General features: G+C 50.6%; 1 protein-coding gene across 7 annotated transcripts in view; it reads right to left on the bottom strand.

The window, feature by feature from the left end:
* Window positions 1-17,083, bottom strand: part of MGLL (monoglyceride lipase) — a 245,209-nt gene that overhangs the window by 20,425 nt on the left and 207,701 nt on the right. For all 7 annotated transcript variants that reach the window (XM_042962313.1, XM_042962286.1, XM_042962295.1 and 4 more), the window contains 2 exons: window positions 11,005-11,141; window positions 9,574-9,684 (listed from right to left, as the gene is read on the bottom strand). In XM_042962313.1, coding sequence (XP_042818247.1) covers window positions 9,574-9,684; window positions 11,005-11,141 — 248 coding nt within the window. The remainder of the gene's footprint in view (window positions 1-9,573; window positions 9,685-11,004; window positions 11,142-17,083) is intronic.

The following is a 17,083-nucleotide window of genomic DNA, read 5'->3' as shown; positions in this document are numbered from 1 at the left end:
CCAAACAGCGGCCACTGAGACTCCCTGTGCCGACACGGGGGCTGTGCTCCTCAACCCCCTTAACACTCAGAACTACAAAACGTCCTATGGGGGCGCCTGGGTGGCTCCGTCGGTTGAGCATCCGACTCCCACTCAGGTCATGATCTCACAGCTCCTGAGATCGAGCCCCTCGTCGGGCTCTGCGCTGACCGCGTGGAGCCTCCTTGGGATTCTCTCTCCCCCTTCTCTCTCTGCCCCTCCCCTACTCATGCTCCCTATCTCAAAATAAATAAAACCTTAAAAAAAAAAAGGATTAAAACATCCTATGTCCTCAGGCTGTACGAGCAGGATATAACCTCACACGGTCTGTCAGACGGCCAGGGATCAGGCACAGAAGCAAAAAGGGCTCTGGTCCTAAGGACTCTGTGTGACACTACTGTGAAATCCACACAGTCAGCTCTCTGCGTTTCAGGCAAGGATGGCAACTCGCTGCCTCCAAGACCAGCCTGGCTTCCTGCACCCCACGCCTGGTGTCCAGGCCAGCAAACCCCATGCATGTCAACTCACCGCCATCCACGTGCCAGGCACTACGCTAAGCCCTGAGCCGACTTGTGACAGTCTAGTGTAGCGATACAAGGAAATCCAACTGGGAGCCCTGGGTAAGTGCTCAGCCACACAGTCTGCAGCCTCATGGGATGGACATGACCCGTTGGGTAGGGTCAAGAGATAGGTGGGGCTGTGGGTCAGCTCCATGGACACGCACAGGACCAGGAGGGCTTGGACAGAGCTCTGGGGGCTCTGAGGAAGGAGAGAGTTTGGGTGTTTCTAAACACAGACCCAATGTCTATGAGCTCCAGGAACTGGAGGTCCCCCAGGGAATCTAAATTCAGGAGCTGGGATCTGTGCTTTCAAAGGTTAAACACATGTTTCAATGCACAGAAACCACAGCAGATAAGGGGTGACTGCCACAGGCAGGGAGGTGATGGGCTGTGTTCACTGGGCTCCTGGTGCTTTGGAAGGGTGGACTTGCCAGGACTTATTTCCTTCAGCAGTAGTGGCCCAAAGGCCACATTATTAGGGCGGAACTTAATGTGCCTCCCAGAGTTTGCAGAACTGGCGTCTAGATGTTTTGCTGTCCTCAGCGACTCTGGACGCAGCTCCCTGAATGGACAGGACGGCTGACAGTTGACCCTGTGTGACCCTGCCACACCTGGGAGTGGCCAGACACGTCTAGCCTGGGTGCCTGTCTGGTCTGGCCCAGCCTTCTCAAAGACACCGCTGGTTTTCTGCCATTCGGTTTCCTACCCGTTCCCAGAGGAGATGGCCAGTGGCCAGGAAAAGGGCCAGGGGCACAGCACCTTGGCACCCACCCTGCAACAGAAGTGAAGGACAGAGACTGCACAACACACATTCCAATGCTCCTAAGCCCACCACCAGCTTCCTCATTTGCCAACAATTTATGCTTTGTGGCCCGTCACCTGATTCTGCATGGACCTGGGCACACAGATGCCAGCCATTGGTGAAGACACAGACTTACCTTTATCTTTGAATCTGTGCTCCTGCCACTGGTGCTTTTTTTTTTTTTAAGTTTATTTATTTTGAGGGGGGGGGGTGGGGGAGGAGCAGAGAGAGAGAGAGAGAGAGAGAGAGAGTCCCAAGCAGGCTCTGTGCTGCCAGCGTGGAGCCCAATGCTGGGCTCGATCTCACAACCACGAGACCACGACTCGAGCCGAAATCAAGAGTCAGACACTCAACCGGCTGAGCCACCAGGTGCCCCATCCACTGGTGCCTCTTAAACCAAAACATTTATACTCCAAAATGCCAAGATCCTTATTTCCAGCACAAGATGCTGACAGTTTAGGCTTGACAAGGGTCAGAAAAGGCAGGGCTCTGATTCGAAGCATCCTTGCTTTGGGTTCACAAGGCTGAGGACAAGAGGGCCAGGAAGGACTCTATCTCCTCTCTCCAAGCGAGCACTTGTCTTTCTCCTAACAGGGCTTTCTGCAGCGAAAGAGAGCTTTTAGGAAAACAGAGTTGTAGGGAAAAAAAAGAAAACAAAAAAGAGGAAGGCCATTTCTGGGGAAGTATTTGCTTTGCACAAAATGGACAATGCCAAGGTTTGGTCTCTGGAGGAAACTAAAGAGTTAAGGGCAGATCAGCTGGCCGCTGCTCCTCCCCCATCAGAGTACCATAAGCCAAATGCTGGGGAGACCGCCTCCTCCTGTAGCTGCCCAAGGCGTGATCCCCCAAAGAACGAGCCGGGGAGACACGGCCAGGATGATGATGTCGTGGCTCAGGACTGGAGGAGGCTGGGCCACTGGACTGTCTAGCCGTATGCTTCCCTCCACCAGGACTCCCAGGGCAGTGGCCCCTCTTGCCGCTCTGAGGGCGCTGGAGCTGGTGGGCTCAGGATGGACCAATGCGCCTAAAAGGACCAGCTCATGACAACAAAGCTCCAGGGGTAGAGTGCCATGGAAGACACTGGTGCTGGAGCAAGGAGGACTGGGGATTCGGTCACAGACCCAGATGAGGGGGCAGACACCTCCAGGAACGCAGGGTACAGATATTGCCACCCTTTCTCTGTTCAGCCCTGCAGGGGCTTGGTGTGTGGAGAGTGCTAAGCCCTAGGTATGAGTTAACACCAGAGAGAGTCCGCGGAGAGGCCTGGGCCAGACACACTATTCAAAGGGCAGGCTCAGGGAGGGAGACTTGACTTCAGGGATTCCCTTGAAGTGACTTGTGGCACCGTGCTTTCCCAGGAAGGTAGCACCTTTGATTGAACCCTCTGTTCCTTCCGTCCCATTAGCGTACTGGTAGCGGGCGCGATGCCCCCATCCGGCCCTATCCCTTCCTGATTTTCCATGGCCTCCCTGCTCTACGCGTGGTCCTCAGACCAGCAACACCAACAGCTCCTGGGGACTCTGGCCTGTCGGATCAAGGTCTGCATTTTTACCGGACCCCAGGGTGTTCTTGTGTGCCCTGCGGTTGGGAAGCTGGCAGCTGCTGTGTCTCAGGGAAGCACCATGAATGCCTCTTCCCAGGCCCCACCACGAGAGATTCTGATTGAATTAGTCTGAGGTGGGGCCCTGGCGTCAATAATTGTGTGTGTGTGTGTGTGTGTGTGTGTGTGTGTGTGTGTGTGTGTGTTTTAAGTTCCCTGGGTGATTTCAGCATGCAGCCAGAGTCGAGAAAGTGTTCTTGTCTTCTTCCAGTTAGGACAGGGTTGGGGGTGCCACACAGACATCTCTGAAGGGTACGCTGCCCTTTTGAAGGAGCTGTGATGAAAGACAGAGATGTGTGGATGGCCCTGACCCTCAGCTCTTTTTCTAAAGCTGTGTGGTAACTTCCAAACCACATTTCTAACAAGAAGAACTGGGTAGAGGCAAATCTTTTGATGACGATACTATGGCTTAAAAAAAACACAAAAACCAAAAGAATCAGGTGCTTTAGCCTCTTCCTCCCCCCACCCCTGCCCTCCGGCATCCGAGAAGGATGCAGGGGCAGGATGCTTTGAGCAGTTGCAAAAGGTATGCCCTTTCCCTGCTGTTCTTTTAGGGGTTGTTTATTTCATTAGCCTAATGGCTAATGGGGGGAGGAAAGTGTGAGGTGGGGCAGAAAGAACTAATAAGCAGGGGCAGTGGGTTGACTGTGGTGACGCAGGAAGCCAGGAGGGCTGAGCAGGGCGTATGAGGTAAGGGAGGGTCACGGAGTAAGGACAGTCGGGGTGGAAAGAGCCTGAGAGACCCCACTCCCTGAGGATCAATTTTGTCCAGGCTGCTGCTGCTTCCCACCATGAGCTCCCTAAGCCTCCACCGTCAGCCGGGAGAGCCCCACACCTGCTTCCAAGGGTAGGCAAAGGAAGCCGACAGAGGTGCCGGGGAGGGGTGCGGCTCACCCAAAAGGAAGTTGAAATCGAAGAGAATATCACTCTCGTTGCCATTTCAACCACGCTCTTCGGATAACCCTGCGGGAGTGTGGAGAGAGCCTCGGATCCAGTTCAGGGGAGGGGCAGCTGCAGACGACCTTCCTTGACGTGAGACCCCCCCCGCTCCCCGCCACAAAATGACCCTCGCAGGTGAAATCGGGTTTGTGCCACCTTAGAGCCCCCAGTGGTGCTGGTTTAGCAGGGACCCCAAGTCTCATCACTGGAGGATAACTGCGGGGGGGGGGTGGGACCTACAGATAATGGGCACAAAGTTACCAGACCCCAGCCCTGGAAACAGGAGACTGGAAGCCAGGCAAATTTGGATTCGAACTCTGGTTCTGAATCACCAAGAAAGTCTGTGGTCCTCAGCTTCTCCATTTCTCAAATGGGGACAATGAAACAAAGTTCTAAGGGCCGCTGTGGGGGTTACCCAAAACCTGGTTCCCACAGGGCTCAACTCTAACTGCCCCACTGCTTTCTGGCCCCAGGAGAAGCTCAGCAAATCCTTGCTGGTTGACTAAAGAGAGAGCACTTACTGATGCTGTTCAGAATGAAGACTTCAGGAAAAGTATGTGACCGGCAGCTTTGCCACAGGCATCACGGTCACGGCCAGAACCCCAAGTTAGTGCACCCACAAAAAAGGACAACTCTCCCAGAAGTGAGGCCCATCTCCTGATGAGTGAGGGACCAGAGTGTGTCACCGGGCCTTGACATGCCCTTGGGGCATTCCTGGATTAAGTGCAGTGCCCATCACTTTAAATAGTAGTGATTTGCACAAATGCCTTTATTGATCCAAAAGGATTTAATGGCTCCCTAAGATCATTTTTAAGCTTCTGCCCGTGAAAGACTTGACATGAGGGAGGGAATTGTAATCACTATCTTCTGAAGTGGCTCCAGCAGGTTGACCTGTGCAAAAGGGGCCAAAACTCCAGGTCTTTTGTGAGGGTGACACCCATGCAAGGGTCGGCCCAGAATTTCTTGGTGGAGGGAGTGCACCGTCAGACCCGCCAAGACTAGAAAGTGTCCCGTGCCTTTTCTGCAGGCCAAGCTGGGGAGGATCGAGTACCTGTTCACTGCTGAATGCCCAATGCCTGACACATAGCAGGGGCTCCCCAGAGATGTGGGGCGGGGGGGAGATGACTCATTCCTTGAATGCCAAGTGTTTAGACGTCTGAACCCCATGGCTCAGTCGGTTAAGCATCCAACTTTGGCTCAGGTCATGATCTCGTGGTCCGTGAGTTCGAGCCCCGCAGCAGGCTCTGTGCTGACAGTTTAGAGCCTGGAGCTTGTTTCAGATGCTGTGTTTCCCTCTCTCTCTGACCCTCCCCTGTTCATGCTCTGTCTCTCTCTGTCTCAAAAATAAATAAACGTTAAAAAAATATTTTAGAAGTCTGAACCCCAGCTACGACAGGCGCAGGCACCTACAGGAGAGAGGTAACAACTCCCCAAGGTGCCTCGTAGCTGCCAGATTCATGGGCCAGTTCATGACCACAGTTTAAGTCCTGGTCCCTGGATCTAACTTTAAATATGCTTGAAAGAGTGGCGATTTCCCATGCTCCTGCCCTTTTTCCCTCCATCCCCAGTCCCTCCACTCCCCCAAGGGCCTTTTGGAGCCTAGTGACTAAAAACAGATGAGAACTGGGCTAAAGTCAAGGGAAGCTGACCTTAGGCATGTTTCGGGGTAAAGGGAGCATCCTGCTTTGCTCTCTGGCCTGAGCTGGGGCACAAGCTGACCTTGAGCAAGACAATTGGCCTCGTTTCCTTGTCTGTAAATTGGGAATGGTTTTCTCTCCTTACTGGGTGGTGACGGAAAGGAAATGAGACAATACGAATCATGCACCATGTGCAAGGTTCATAGCGGCCCTCTTCTCTCTACTTGGCCAGGTGCCCTGGCTGACAGGGAGTAGAAGCATCTGGAAGCATTGGACCGGTTCTTGCATCCCTGACCCTGGACCCCAAGGGACAGCGTCCAGGCAAGAAGCAGAGAAGATCATTTACAAGATTACCCTCCTGGCAGGCTGAGCCCCTGTCCTGACCCTAGGCACTGCCCAGGGGGATTTGGGGTGTCCCCCGCTCCCAGAGAAGGGAATGGCTCTGTGATCTGTCCCACGTTGCTGCCTGCTATCCCAGGGCAAGGCCAAGTGAGGACGTCCAACTCTAGCTCACACACCCTACTAGCTGGGCAGTCAAGGGTTTCACCTCTATACCCAGGAACGAATCCAGCCCTAATGCCCCCAGGGTCTGGGATATGGAGCCCGTCCCCATGAAATGGCCTCATAAGCAGCCGAGACTCATTCTGATACACTGGATGTTGTGTCCAAATTTCTCCCGCTGTTACTTCCCTTATGCAACCACATTCTAAACACAGACAGTGTTTGGGGGTCAGAAGCCTCTGTCCTCCTTGTCTGTTCTCCAGGCCAAATATACCCCAGCTTGTTGAAAAGGGAACACAGAGGTAAGACCCAGATGTGTGCAGGGTCTGGTGTGTGTGTGGGGGGGTATCTGGCAGGGGGATCTAGTGCTCTTACATTCCAGGGGGTGGGGCTGTCATCTTCCACATGCCTGTCTATACTCAAAGACTCAGATGCCTCATGCTGCCTGCTTTGATGCTTTTGCGAATCTCTCCAGCAGGAGTTTGGTGCCATCAAATAAATCCTTGGAACAGTCCACAGGCTGAGCTCTGGGAGAGGAGGCATGAGGCCAGGACTTGGCCCTGGGAAGCCCGCTCCTCTGCCTCAGTTTTCTCAGGTGGGGGTGGTGTCTGAGAACTTGTTAGAACACACAGACCTCACCCAACCCAGGACCTATCCCGAGCTCTTCTCCTTAAACCTGATGGGGAAGGAGCCACACAGGTATCGCTAAGTAAAACAACCAAATTAAAGCCAAACCCACAAAAACAAAAAAGCAAACCAAAAGAACAAAGCCAACAGAAAGCACAGAGAGGTGTATTCTCATCTGTGTGAAACACAGGAACGAATGGAGGGTGTGTGGGCAGAGGTGGACACTCGGGCTGTCTGCCTCCCCTGGGCCGGGAGACTGCTTGCTGCATAGCCTCATCTTTCAAAGTTTGAAGTATATGAATGTGATATTCTAACGATGTTTAAATTTTAAACAGAGATTCTCCTAAACTCTTTCAGGAAGGTTGTCAGACAAGACTAGATGTGTGCGGGGTAATCAAGTCATCTGGGGGCGGGTAGGCAAATGAATCACAGAATCCGTCAGCCAAAATTGCCCAAGACCCAGGGGCAGCAACAGATTTCATGGTGGGGAGGATGTGTCCTTAGGTCTGGGGGCAACAAGAAATCCAATTTGTCTCGGTTAATAAGAGGAGACCAGCACCCCCCAGGGATGGCTGGCTCCTGATGTGACAAGGTGATCTATTAGCACAGGGCTCGGAGAGGTCACGGCGGTGGCCTCGCCCAGAAGTTCCACCTCCGCCAGTGACTCAGAGAGGAAGCCTTGTGGCCCACCTCCGGGCCCTGCTACCATGACCCCCTTGTGCACTGTATCCAGAAAGCCCCACGCTCTCCAGCATGTCTCTAAGGGAAAACATCCACGGCAGAACACGCCTATTTTCTTCCGTGGGGAAACATCCTAGATGGAGAATGGACAACCCCGGATTCAAATCAATCACACAAGCTGTGTGATCCTGGGGAGTCACTCACCCTGCGCCAGCCTCAGTGTTCCCTGTTCACAGAACAAGGTCGCGACCTCTCCCTAGCGCCTGGGACAGCACAGGACAGCACATGTTTGACACTCAGTGAACTGAGTAAATCTTCCTGGATCACACCACGTGGATGCAGCTCCTCTGTGATCCTGATCTTGCTTATTCTACTTGGACAAGGACCCTTGAGCGATTTGGCCTCGAGTTACAATCCTGGCAGGAGCTGTCCAGGAGGTCATGCCTCCTCTTGCGTGTTGAAATGACCGGGAAGTAGCCCATCCGTGCGTTCGTTCCCTGTGGTTCTGTGAATTACCTTTATTTCTTTCCACGCCGGGGTGGCTTCTGCCTCCACTGCTGTCCTCTCACACAGCACTGAAATTTACTCACCATAGTTGACTTCAGTAAGTGGGTGGCGATTTCCTTACGATGGAGTAAAATTCTATTCTTCAGCAAATTGAGTAAATCATTGTTCTCTGGTTAAACTATCAGATAGTTTCAGGTTTCTCTCTTGCTTAGCCTGTCCCCATTTCATATTGGTGACGTTTTTCTGTATCTAACCAAAAGCCTGTACACGGGACCTCCCAACCCATCTCTGGCTGTGGGCTGGAGGCAACACTTTGAAAACATTTTTATAAGGTTTCATTCCCTGTACTGTGCTCCCTGGCCTGGGTCCTCAGGAGAATATTGCAGGCATCAGAGCTAAGGCGATTATTTAAATGGCCCTGCTGTCATTTGACTGTGAGGCCAGGGAAAGTAGGGTTAAGCTGTGGGCTGATGGCTGCCCAGTCCCCCATGGCCTCGTGACCCCTCACCCCTCCCTTCAAGCCCTTTGAGAGTCCGACAACTGGCTCAGGAGGCAGCAGCCCCACCGGGCGCTGACCTGAGATCAACCCTTTCCTTGGGACCCACAGGATTGGGTTCTCCACTCTCATTCAGTTATGCTCTCCTTAAACCCCCAAAAGGTGGGTCCATAACATTCCCACCCCAGCTTCCCAACAAGCAGTCCTGCTGAGACAATGGTTTCATCTCTTTTCTCAGGGAGAGAAAACACCTGTTCTACCTCTAGGTGGTACAGTTGACCCTTGAACAATTCGAGGGCTGGGGGCGCCGCACCCCCCGTCCAGTTTAAAATCGTGGGTAACTTTGACTTGCCCAAAACTTAACTACTAATAGCCTAATGTTGACGGGAAGCCTCACCAATAACGTAAACAGTTGATTAACACATATCTTGTATGTTCTATGTATTACATGCTATATCCTTACAATAAAGTAAGCTAGAGAAATAATGTTGGTAAGAAAGTCGTAAGGAAGGTAAAATATATTAACAGTACAGTGTTATGTTTATCGAAAAAATACCTCTGTGTAAGTGGGCCCACATAGTTCATTCCCGTTGTTCAAGGGTCACCTGTATTTGTCAGCTCACTTGCCTCGTCACAGTAGGTCAAAGCCCCAGAATCCAAGAACATATACCTGTGTACCACTGTGTAACAGTATGACCAGAAAAACAAAGTGATGGATGAAACAAAGCAATGAATCATTAGAGTCAGAGGGAAAGATGCTCTGGGCTGGAGCAGAGCCACAGTGAATACACCTCTATGTTACAATTCCAAATTGCCTGCAAGTCCACTCACCGTGCACTTTTGGTTGAAGTTGGTAAATATTCAGTGAAAATCAGCTTGAGCCTTGCACTTGACTTGTTAACAAAGGTTATTTGGCTGGATTCCTAACACGTGTGTCCCCTTTTCTCTTTTTAACTCTCACCAGTAAAATATGCGCAAACAGGAACTCATTTTTCAAATTTTGTCTCTTGGAAAAAAACCACACCTGACTTTAGAAAATCCAGAACCCCAGTGGCAACAGCGTTTGATATGTGTCCCCACCTTCACCCCGTAGTGCGTGACATCCAAGAACGGACTTCAGCCCTTCTCCCCAGACTCTAGCTAATCAGTGGACGCTCCGGGTCCCCAGAAGTGCAGGACTGGCACAGAACTGGAAATCCATTTACCTTGAAAGTTGTTGCAGACTCAGGACTGGCAAGAACCAAAGGCGAAATGAGGACCATGCCGGAGAAGAGGCCCGGTCTCTCTGCGGCCGTAAGGATGGTGATGGCACCTCCCTGCAAAGGAAAATGCACGGAGGCTGCTTTCACCAGCACACATGTCTCTAAGGAGCACCATCCTGAGCTAAGTCCTGGCCCGGAGCCCTGACGAGGTCTACCTTGGAATAGACACCATGGAATGTTGGATAAACTGGATCTGCAATTATTTTATTACACATGTTTTTTTCTCTGGGTTTTCCAAGAGCAAACATTTCAGAGAGATATAAATAAGGTTCCTGCTTGTGGGCTGCAAGTTAAATAACACATTCCTACTTCGTTTCAAGCCAAAAGCTGGCAGACCCCCAATTCAGCCATTCCGTCAGGCTTAATATGAGATCTGTGTTTTTGTGATCTGATTAGAAGAAGAGATCACGATACTTTTTTTTTTTCCCCTCTCTTCCTGGTTCAGTAAAGGTCCCAGAAATTTAGATTAGGTTCCAAGAAAAATACTTAGTGAACACGAATGGTGCTGAAATCATGAGGTCTTGGTTGTTTGCTGATGCTGAGGGTAACTGGAACCAAGAGCTGAAGTTGCAAATGCTTATAGAACCCAGGTAGGTAACAAATGTCGGAAGCAAGACGGGCTGTGATGAAGGGGCAGCATCCCTGCCGCAGAGTGAAAAGTCCCCCGCTCTACCCCACATCCAAATTGGATCAGTTCAGAGTTCTCTGCCAGCCAACGTGTCAGGTTGTGCCCTTGGGGCCACCAATTTGAGGACCACGGATTTAAAGATGACACTTGGTTGATTCTTAGAGGATTTTACACATTTGAAAGATTAAAAGGATTCTGGGTGACTTTTAAGGAACTGTCTCCCTGGGGAGACTATGTCCCTAGTTCCCATCTGTGCTGTACAAGCTGGGGCAGGAACATGGGGTCAGGGAGCTTCCCCTGTGCTTCTCACTGACCCACGAGGCAGCCCCGTTCTGAGAAGTGGGTCTGTGGGGAGAAGGGCCCTTGGGGGGCCTCCCTGTGAAATGGCACTGAGGGGCCAACAGAGCTCGGAAGAAACACTGGTTTCCTGAGAGGTCCCACACCAGAGGTCCTCAGTGAGGACTGGCAGGCAGCCTCCTGGAGCCTTGGGCCCTGATGGGAAGGAAGGGGCCCCTGACAGCTCTGTCTGGGGCTGTCTCCAGGATTCTGCCCTGGTCCGTCCTAAGCACTAAATTTCCCGGGAACTCCAAGTACAGGGCATGCAGAGGCAGATGTGCCGGCAAGGCAGAGAGCATCCGGGGTGGGGAGGTGGGGCTGCCTCTTCTCCATCACTGGGTTATCACACCTCACACCCCAGGCTGGGGATCCAGCTTGACCTGGGCCGGGTCTTCCTGTGCTCTCCTTACCATGGAGTGGCCCAGCAGGAACACAGGGAGCCCCGGGTAGTCTTTCTGCATGATATCCACGTGCTGTAGCACATCCCTGATGAAAACGTGGAAGTCAGACACTACCATCCTCTCCCCTTCGCTCTGTCCATGGCCAACTGGAAGGGAAAGGGAGACGAGAGAACCACAGTTACCGGGAGGCTGACAAAGCCCAAGCTCAGTGACTTCCCCACAGGAGTTACCAGCCGCTCTTTACCGAGGACCTGAATGGGGTCACCCCCTGCCCCCGCCCCTTGAATCCTTTCTTTGCAACCGCTGTCCGACGTGGGAATCCTCTCCCCATTTTACAGCTTAGCAAGTTGAAGCACAGAATGGTTAAGGAACCTGCCCAAGATCACACGACCAGGAAGTGACGAGCCAGTGCACAAAGCCTGCCCGTGTGGCCAGGACGCTTTCCTTGTTTCCAAGGAAAAAAGAAAAGGACAGGTGCACCAAGTCTCACCAGGCCCGATCTTCCACCAAGTGGCCGGGACTAAGATTGATGGGGCTCGGAATTTTCTGGGGTTTTCCCACTTTCTTAATCCTCACAGTTGTGTTTCAGTGTTAGCCTTTCACCAGGTAAAGTGTTGCATCCTGTCACCTCACTTTACAGCTTTCAGTGACGCTAACATGACAGATAAGCGTTAGGATGAAATAGTCAGGTGCACTTGCCAGAAATCTCGACGAAACCGCAGGAAAACTAGGTCACAGTGCATTCCTCCTGGGTTTTATTATCTGCCACGTTTCTGGGCTGTTCGTTCCCCCTTGTTCTTTTCTTAGGGTCTCTCCATGTTTTCCCTCTCTGAAGGACATCAGTCGCTATAGAAACAGCTTGCTCGCTGCCACGGCTTCCTTATTCAGGCTGAAAGCCACTGATGCAAGTATTTGAAAATCACAAAAAAGAACAGGGGCCACACAGCCAGGGTATCTGCCCAAACCCTTCCTGCCACCTCTGCAAGGCACCTGTCATGGTAATAATGATAGCAGCACCCATTTCACAGATGGAAAGGGTAAGGACTTACTGCCATGAATCCCTGGCCCTGGTGTCCTGGCCCCACCGCCGGGGGCAGGCACGCGGGGTTGCTGCACACCAGCTCTGTCACCTGCTCAGTGGCACCCTCTACTCTCTTGCCCCTCTGAGAATTTTTTCTCCCTTCTTATATTCATTTTTATTTTTTTATGGTGTAAAATATACATAACACAAAATGTACCATCTTAACTTTTTTTTTAGCATACGGTTCACTGGTATTGAGTACATTCACAGTCTCGTGCTGCTATCACCACCGTCCAGCTCCAGAACGTCCCAAACCAAAACCCCACACTCGTGGTTATGGGCTGAATTATGTCCCTCCAAAATTCTGGTGTTGAACTCCTAAACCCCCGCAGCTCACAATGTGACTGTATTTGGAGGCAGGGCCTTCAAAGGGCGGATCTCATTAAAAGAGGCCATTACGGTGGGTCTTAACCCTATCTGACCGGGGTCCTTGAAGGCAGAGGAGAATTGGACACGGGGACATCAAGAGCACGTGCACAGGGGAGAGACCATGTGAGAACATGGGGAGAAGACGGCCATGTGCGAGCCAAGGAGAGAGGCCTCAGAAGAAACCAGCCCTGCCCACATCTCAGTCTTGGGCTTCAGGCCTCCAGAGCTGTGAGAGAATAAATGTTTGCTGTTTAAGCCGCTTATTCTGGTGCTTTGTCATGGCAGCCGAGCCGAATGATACACCCATTAAACAACAATCCCCTGTTCCCCTCCCCCACCCCCCAACCCCAACCCGCGGTCCTTAGAATATAGTTCAGTAATGATATAGCCAGAGTCTTATTTTTCAAGTTCAAGTTATTCAAATGTGTCATAATTATTTTCTCTGTGTGCTTCTAATTTGATACACAATTAGATTCATTAATTTCAAAATAAATTCGATTCCAGCTCTAAGTTTTGCTTTTCAATTTAATTTTCTTTTCCGAATACGTACACATTGACCTGCTACAACAGTTAGAAATTTATAAAAAGATTCAGCCAGCTACGTCTTGCTTCTATGCCTATCTATTCGATCTTTCCCTCTTGTTCCCTATGGTTCACCACTCTAGTCATTTTCTGGTTTTTCCTCAAAGCGTTTCTTTTTTGCAGAAATATGAAATTCGTCTCTCTTTTTTAAGATACGTTTTTTAAATGTTTTATATATTTTTGAGAGAGTGCGCAAGCAGGGGAGGGTCAGAGAGAGGACAGAGGATCTGAAGTGGGCTCTGTGCTGAGAGCAGCGAGTCTGAGGTGGGGTTTGAACTCACAAACCATGAGATCATGACCTGAGCTGAAGTCAGATGCTCAACTGACTGAGCCACCCAGGTGCCCTGATCTTTTTTTTTTTTTTAAGTAGTGTTCACATCCAGCCTGGAGCCCAAGGTGGGGCTTGAACTCACAACCCTGAGATCAAGACCTAAGCTGAGATCAAAAGTCAGGTGCTCAACCGATTGAGTGACCTAGGCACCTTCTATCTATCTATCTATCTATCTATCTATCTATCTATCTATCTATCTATCTTTCTATTCTTATTTTCCCTCCTTTCCTACATTAAAGGTAGCACGCCACACGTGACTCTACAACAACTCCCCCCCCCACTACTTTTAGCATATTCTGGAGATTATTCCGCACCACAACCAGGCCACAGAACTCTTCTCCATTCTGTTTTCCTGCTACGTGGTACTCCTTCTGTGAGTGAATGAAAGTTTCTTCAGACAGTCTCTTATTGCAAACTATTTGTGTAAAGCCAATCTCTTGTTGATTACACAGTTGACTGTAATGAATAACCCGGGGATGTCATGATGGGGAAGACGCGCCTTCAGGGCGTAAGTCTAGACACGGGGTTGCCAGGTTGAAAAGGACGTGTGTGTGTCACTTTGGTAGTTTTTGCCAAATCTCCCTCCACGTGGGACGTGCTGTCTTTCCTCGATCGGCCAGAGATGGGAGAAGGCTGGTCTCTCTCAGCCTTGCCAACAAAGCGAGCCTGGATTTTTACCAGTAAGATAAGAGAGAAAGGGTAGATAGAACATCTCCTCAGGAACAAGTTGTATTTCTTTTGTGATGAACTGAGAATTCATGTCTTTGCTTATTTTTTCTGTTAGGGTCTTATATTTCATCTTGGTACTTAAGAGTTTTCTATATGCTAGTTATTCATTCGTACTTTGATTTTGTTTATGCTGTGTGTGGCTGTGCAGAAAGTTTAATTTTTTTTGTTTTATTATCTTTTAATTTTTTTAATGTTTATTTATTTTTGAGAGAGACAGAGCATGAACGGGGGAGGGGCAGAGAGAAAGAGGGAGACACAGAATCTGAAGCAGGCTCCAGGTTCTGAGCTGTCAGCACAGAGCCCCATGTGGGGCTTGAACTCCCCAACTGTGAGATCATGACCTGAGCTGAAGTCGGACGCTTAACCTGAGCCACCCAGGTGCCCCAGAAGAGTTTTATTTTTAAATAGTCAAACGATCAATCCTTTCTTTTCATGGCTTCTGAGTTTTGATTCTTGGTTGTAAAGGCTTTCTCCACCTCAGGGTTCTAAGGGAGGTCAGTCACATGTTGTAAGTTCTTTTATGGTTTCATTTCAGTCATATGTTGTGACTTTACGGTTTCATTTCTTTTTTTGTGGTTGTACATAACATGAAATTTACCTTAATCACTTTGAAGCGTTCGGTTCAGTGGCATTAACGATACTCACAATGTTGTACAACTGCTCCCCTCTATCAAGCTCCAAAATGCAGATGGGTCTTAATTGTCTTAACAAAATTCAGGAAAAAGTCCTTCATGACCTCATGGTGGGCTCATTCTTGTCATACATGAAAGTTCCCTTTTTACTTGAATCTAGTCTATTTCTGGATTTCTGTTCAGTTCCGCCAGCCTGCGTATTTGTGAGTTAGCCCCTATTATTAAACATGAGAGTATCTGCCCATCCTTTCTACATATTAGGTGCAGGAGGCCCTGGTCACGCCCCAGGTTTGCCCTTGCTCATGTCTGTGGCTCCTGTGCTCTGGCTCTCCTCCTAATGAAGATGTCTCCTGGCTACACAGTCTCTGGCTCCAGGCTCTTTCCAGAGCTGCAGATCTGTCTTGCCATCCCCTGGTCCTAAAGATTCCTGACGGTCACATGGCCCCTACACTGCTTCTCAAACGGGCTCCCCTCCTGGGTTCCACATGGTGGTTCATGGCCCCATTATCTTTCTGAATCATTCAGGCCAAAACAGAGCTGTGGTCTTTGACTTTCATTCTATCCCTACATCCAGCTGGTCCCTGAATCCTTCCAGACTTCCAGATGCACAGCCTCCTGAACCAGTCTTCTTGTTTGCACAACCACATCCCTCGCAGGTGGTGAGACCCTTGTTGCCTTTCACTGCCCACCCCCTCCTCAAGCTCTCCCGGCTCCAACCTGCTGGGCACTGTTCCGCCTTGTCTTCTGGGCACTGTTCTGATCTTGAAGTGGCCAGACTTTCCCCACTTTTCAGAACTCAGTCTGCACATTCCAGGCCAGCATTCGGGGCCTCTGCTAAAGGCTCCCACTCGTCCCTCTGCCTCCACAAAAAGCACATTCCAAGCCACACTGCCAACCACCTGCCCACTGTTCCTCAAAGCACATCCACTTCCTGCCTCGTGCCTCTCATGGAACAGCCCTTCTGCCACAGTGCCCTCACTCCTGCACCAGGCCAGGAGCCAAGTCCTTCAAGACCAGACTCAAATCCTATCACTTCCATGATGTCTGCTGCAATCCCCTGGATGCAGGTGTGATTTTTTCCCCTTCCACACTCCCAAAGCACTTCCGGTCTCCATCAAACATGGGTTGATGAGACTTTCCCCCCTTTCTCTCCTCCAGCATCCCCCCACCACGGACTGAGGGCCCCTGGAGCCAGGGTGACAAAAGCCCTGATTAGTGGCTGACCCCCCACTGCACTCTGCTCTGGAGGATTCTAAGGTGAGTCTGGCTGGACTGGGCAGAAAAGAGGGCTGTGAGTAATTAGTGATGTCTGCCACAGACACGAAAGAGGAGATTCGGCAGGCATGGACCCCACATTTGCCAGGCTGTCCTCGTGAGCAAGGATCCTATTTTATTCATCTGCATATTCCCCAGGGCTCCGTGCACAGACCCCACGGAAGGTAGGTGCTTGATTAATGCCTTTCACATGAATTGTAGGCAGTATTTCCATAATGGCCACTCATCAAAGAGATTTAACCCCATGACTCCACTTACAGTTGATGTGATTCATTTCCCTTCCCACCGAGTAGACTGAGCCAACTGAGCACTAGTCTGCATGGGCAATTCAAATTCTTTCCCTTGTATCTTTTTTTAAATGTATTTATTTTTGAGAGAGTGAGAGAGAGCGAGCGAGCACAAGTGGGGGAGGGGCAGAGAGAGAGAGGGAGACACAGAATCCGAAGCAGGCTTCAGGCTCCGGGCTGTCAGCACAGAGCCCGACACGGGGCTTGAACCCACGAACCGCGAGGTCATGACCTGAGCCAAAGCCAGTCGCTTAACCGACTGAGTCACCCAGGTGCCCCTCACTTTTTAAAGAACCCTGCACCACAGACCTTCATCCAACATATTTTTGTCTTGTTTGCCTGGTTTCCCTACGTACTATGTTTTTTATTCTGTATTTTGACACTTAAGCCTCTGGTTACTGCTGGCCCTAGAGGGACTGTCCCTCCTAGGGCTAGCCAATTTCTAGAGATGGGAAAGAACTCGTCTGTGAGCTAGCCTTCCAGAGCCCACTCACCCCAGGACCCCTCCTCTTTGGCTCCTACACTCCAGGGTACTAACCCCCTGCCCTAATCACCCCAGGGCTAGGTACCAGATAACTAGGGACAGCCCTGAGCCCCAGAGCATGCTGAAATTATTCAAATCAGTCGATTCTATGCCTCTTCTCCCGCCTCACCTGTTCCCCCAGAAACCACAGTCAAGTTTCCTGCCCCCACTTTCCCCTCACTCTCTCTGCCTCCTGATGACCCTGGTGCCTCTTTGGGTGACCCTGCCTGGTGCCATGTTTCCTGTTTCTAGGGATCTATGAATATAATAAATTCTTTT

Source organism: Panthera tigris, chromosome A2 (genome assembly GCF_018350195.1).
Source record: "Panthera tigris isolate Pti1 chromosome A2, P.tigris_Pti1_mat1.1, whole genome shotgun sequence".
NCBI lineage: Eukaryota > Metazoa > Chordata > Mammalia > Carnivora > Felidae > Panthera > Panthera tigris.
Note: the sequence above shows the minus strand (reverse complement) of the source record. Positions and strands in the feature narration are given on the sequence as shown.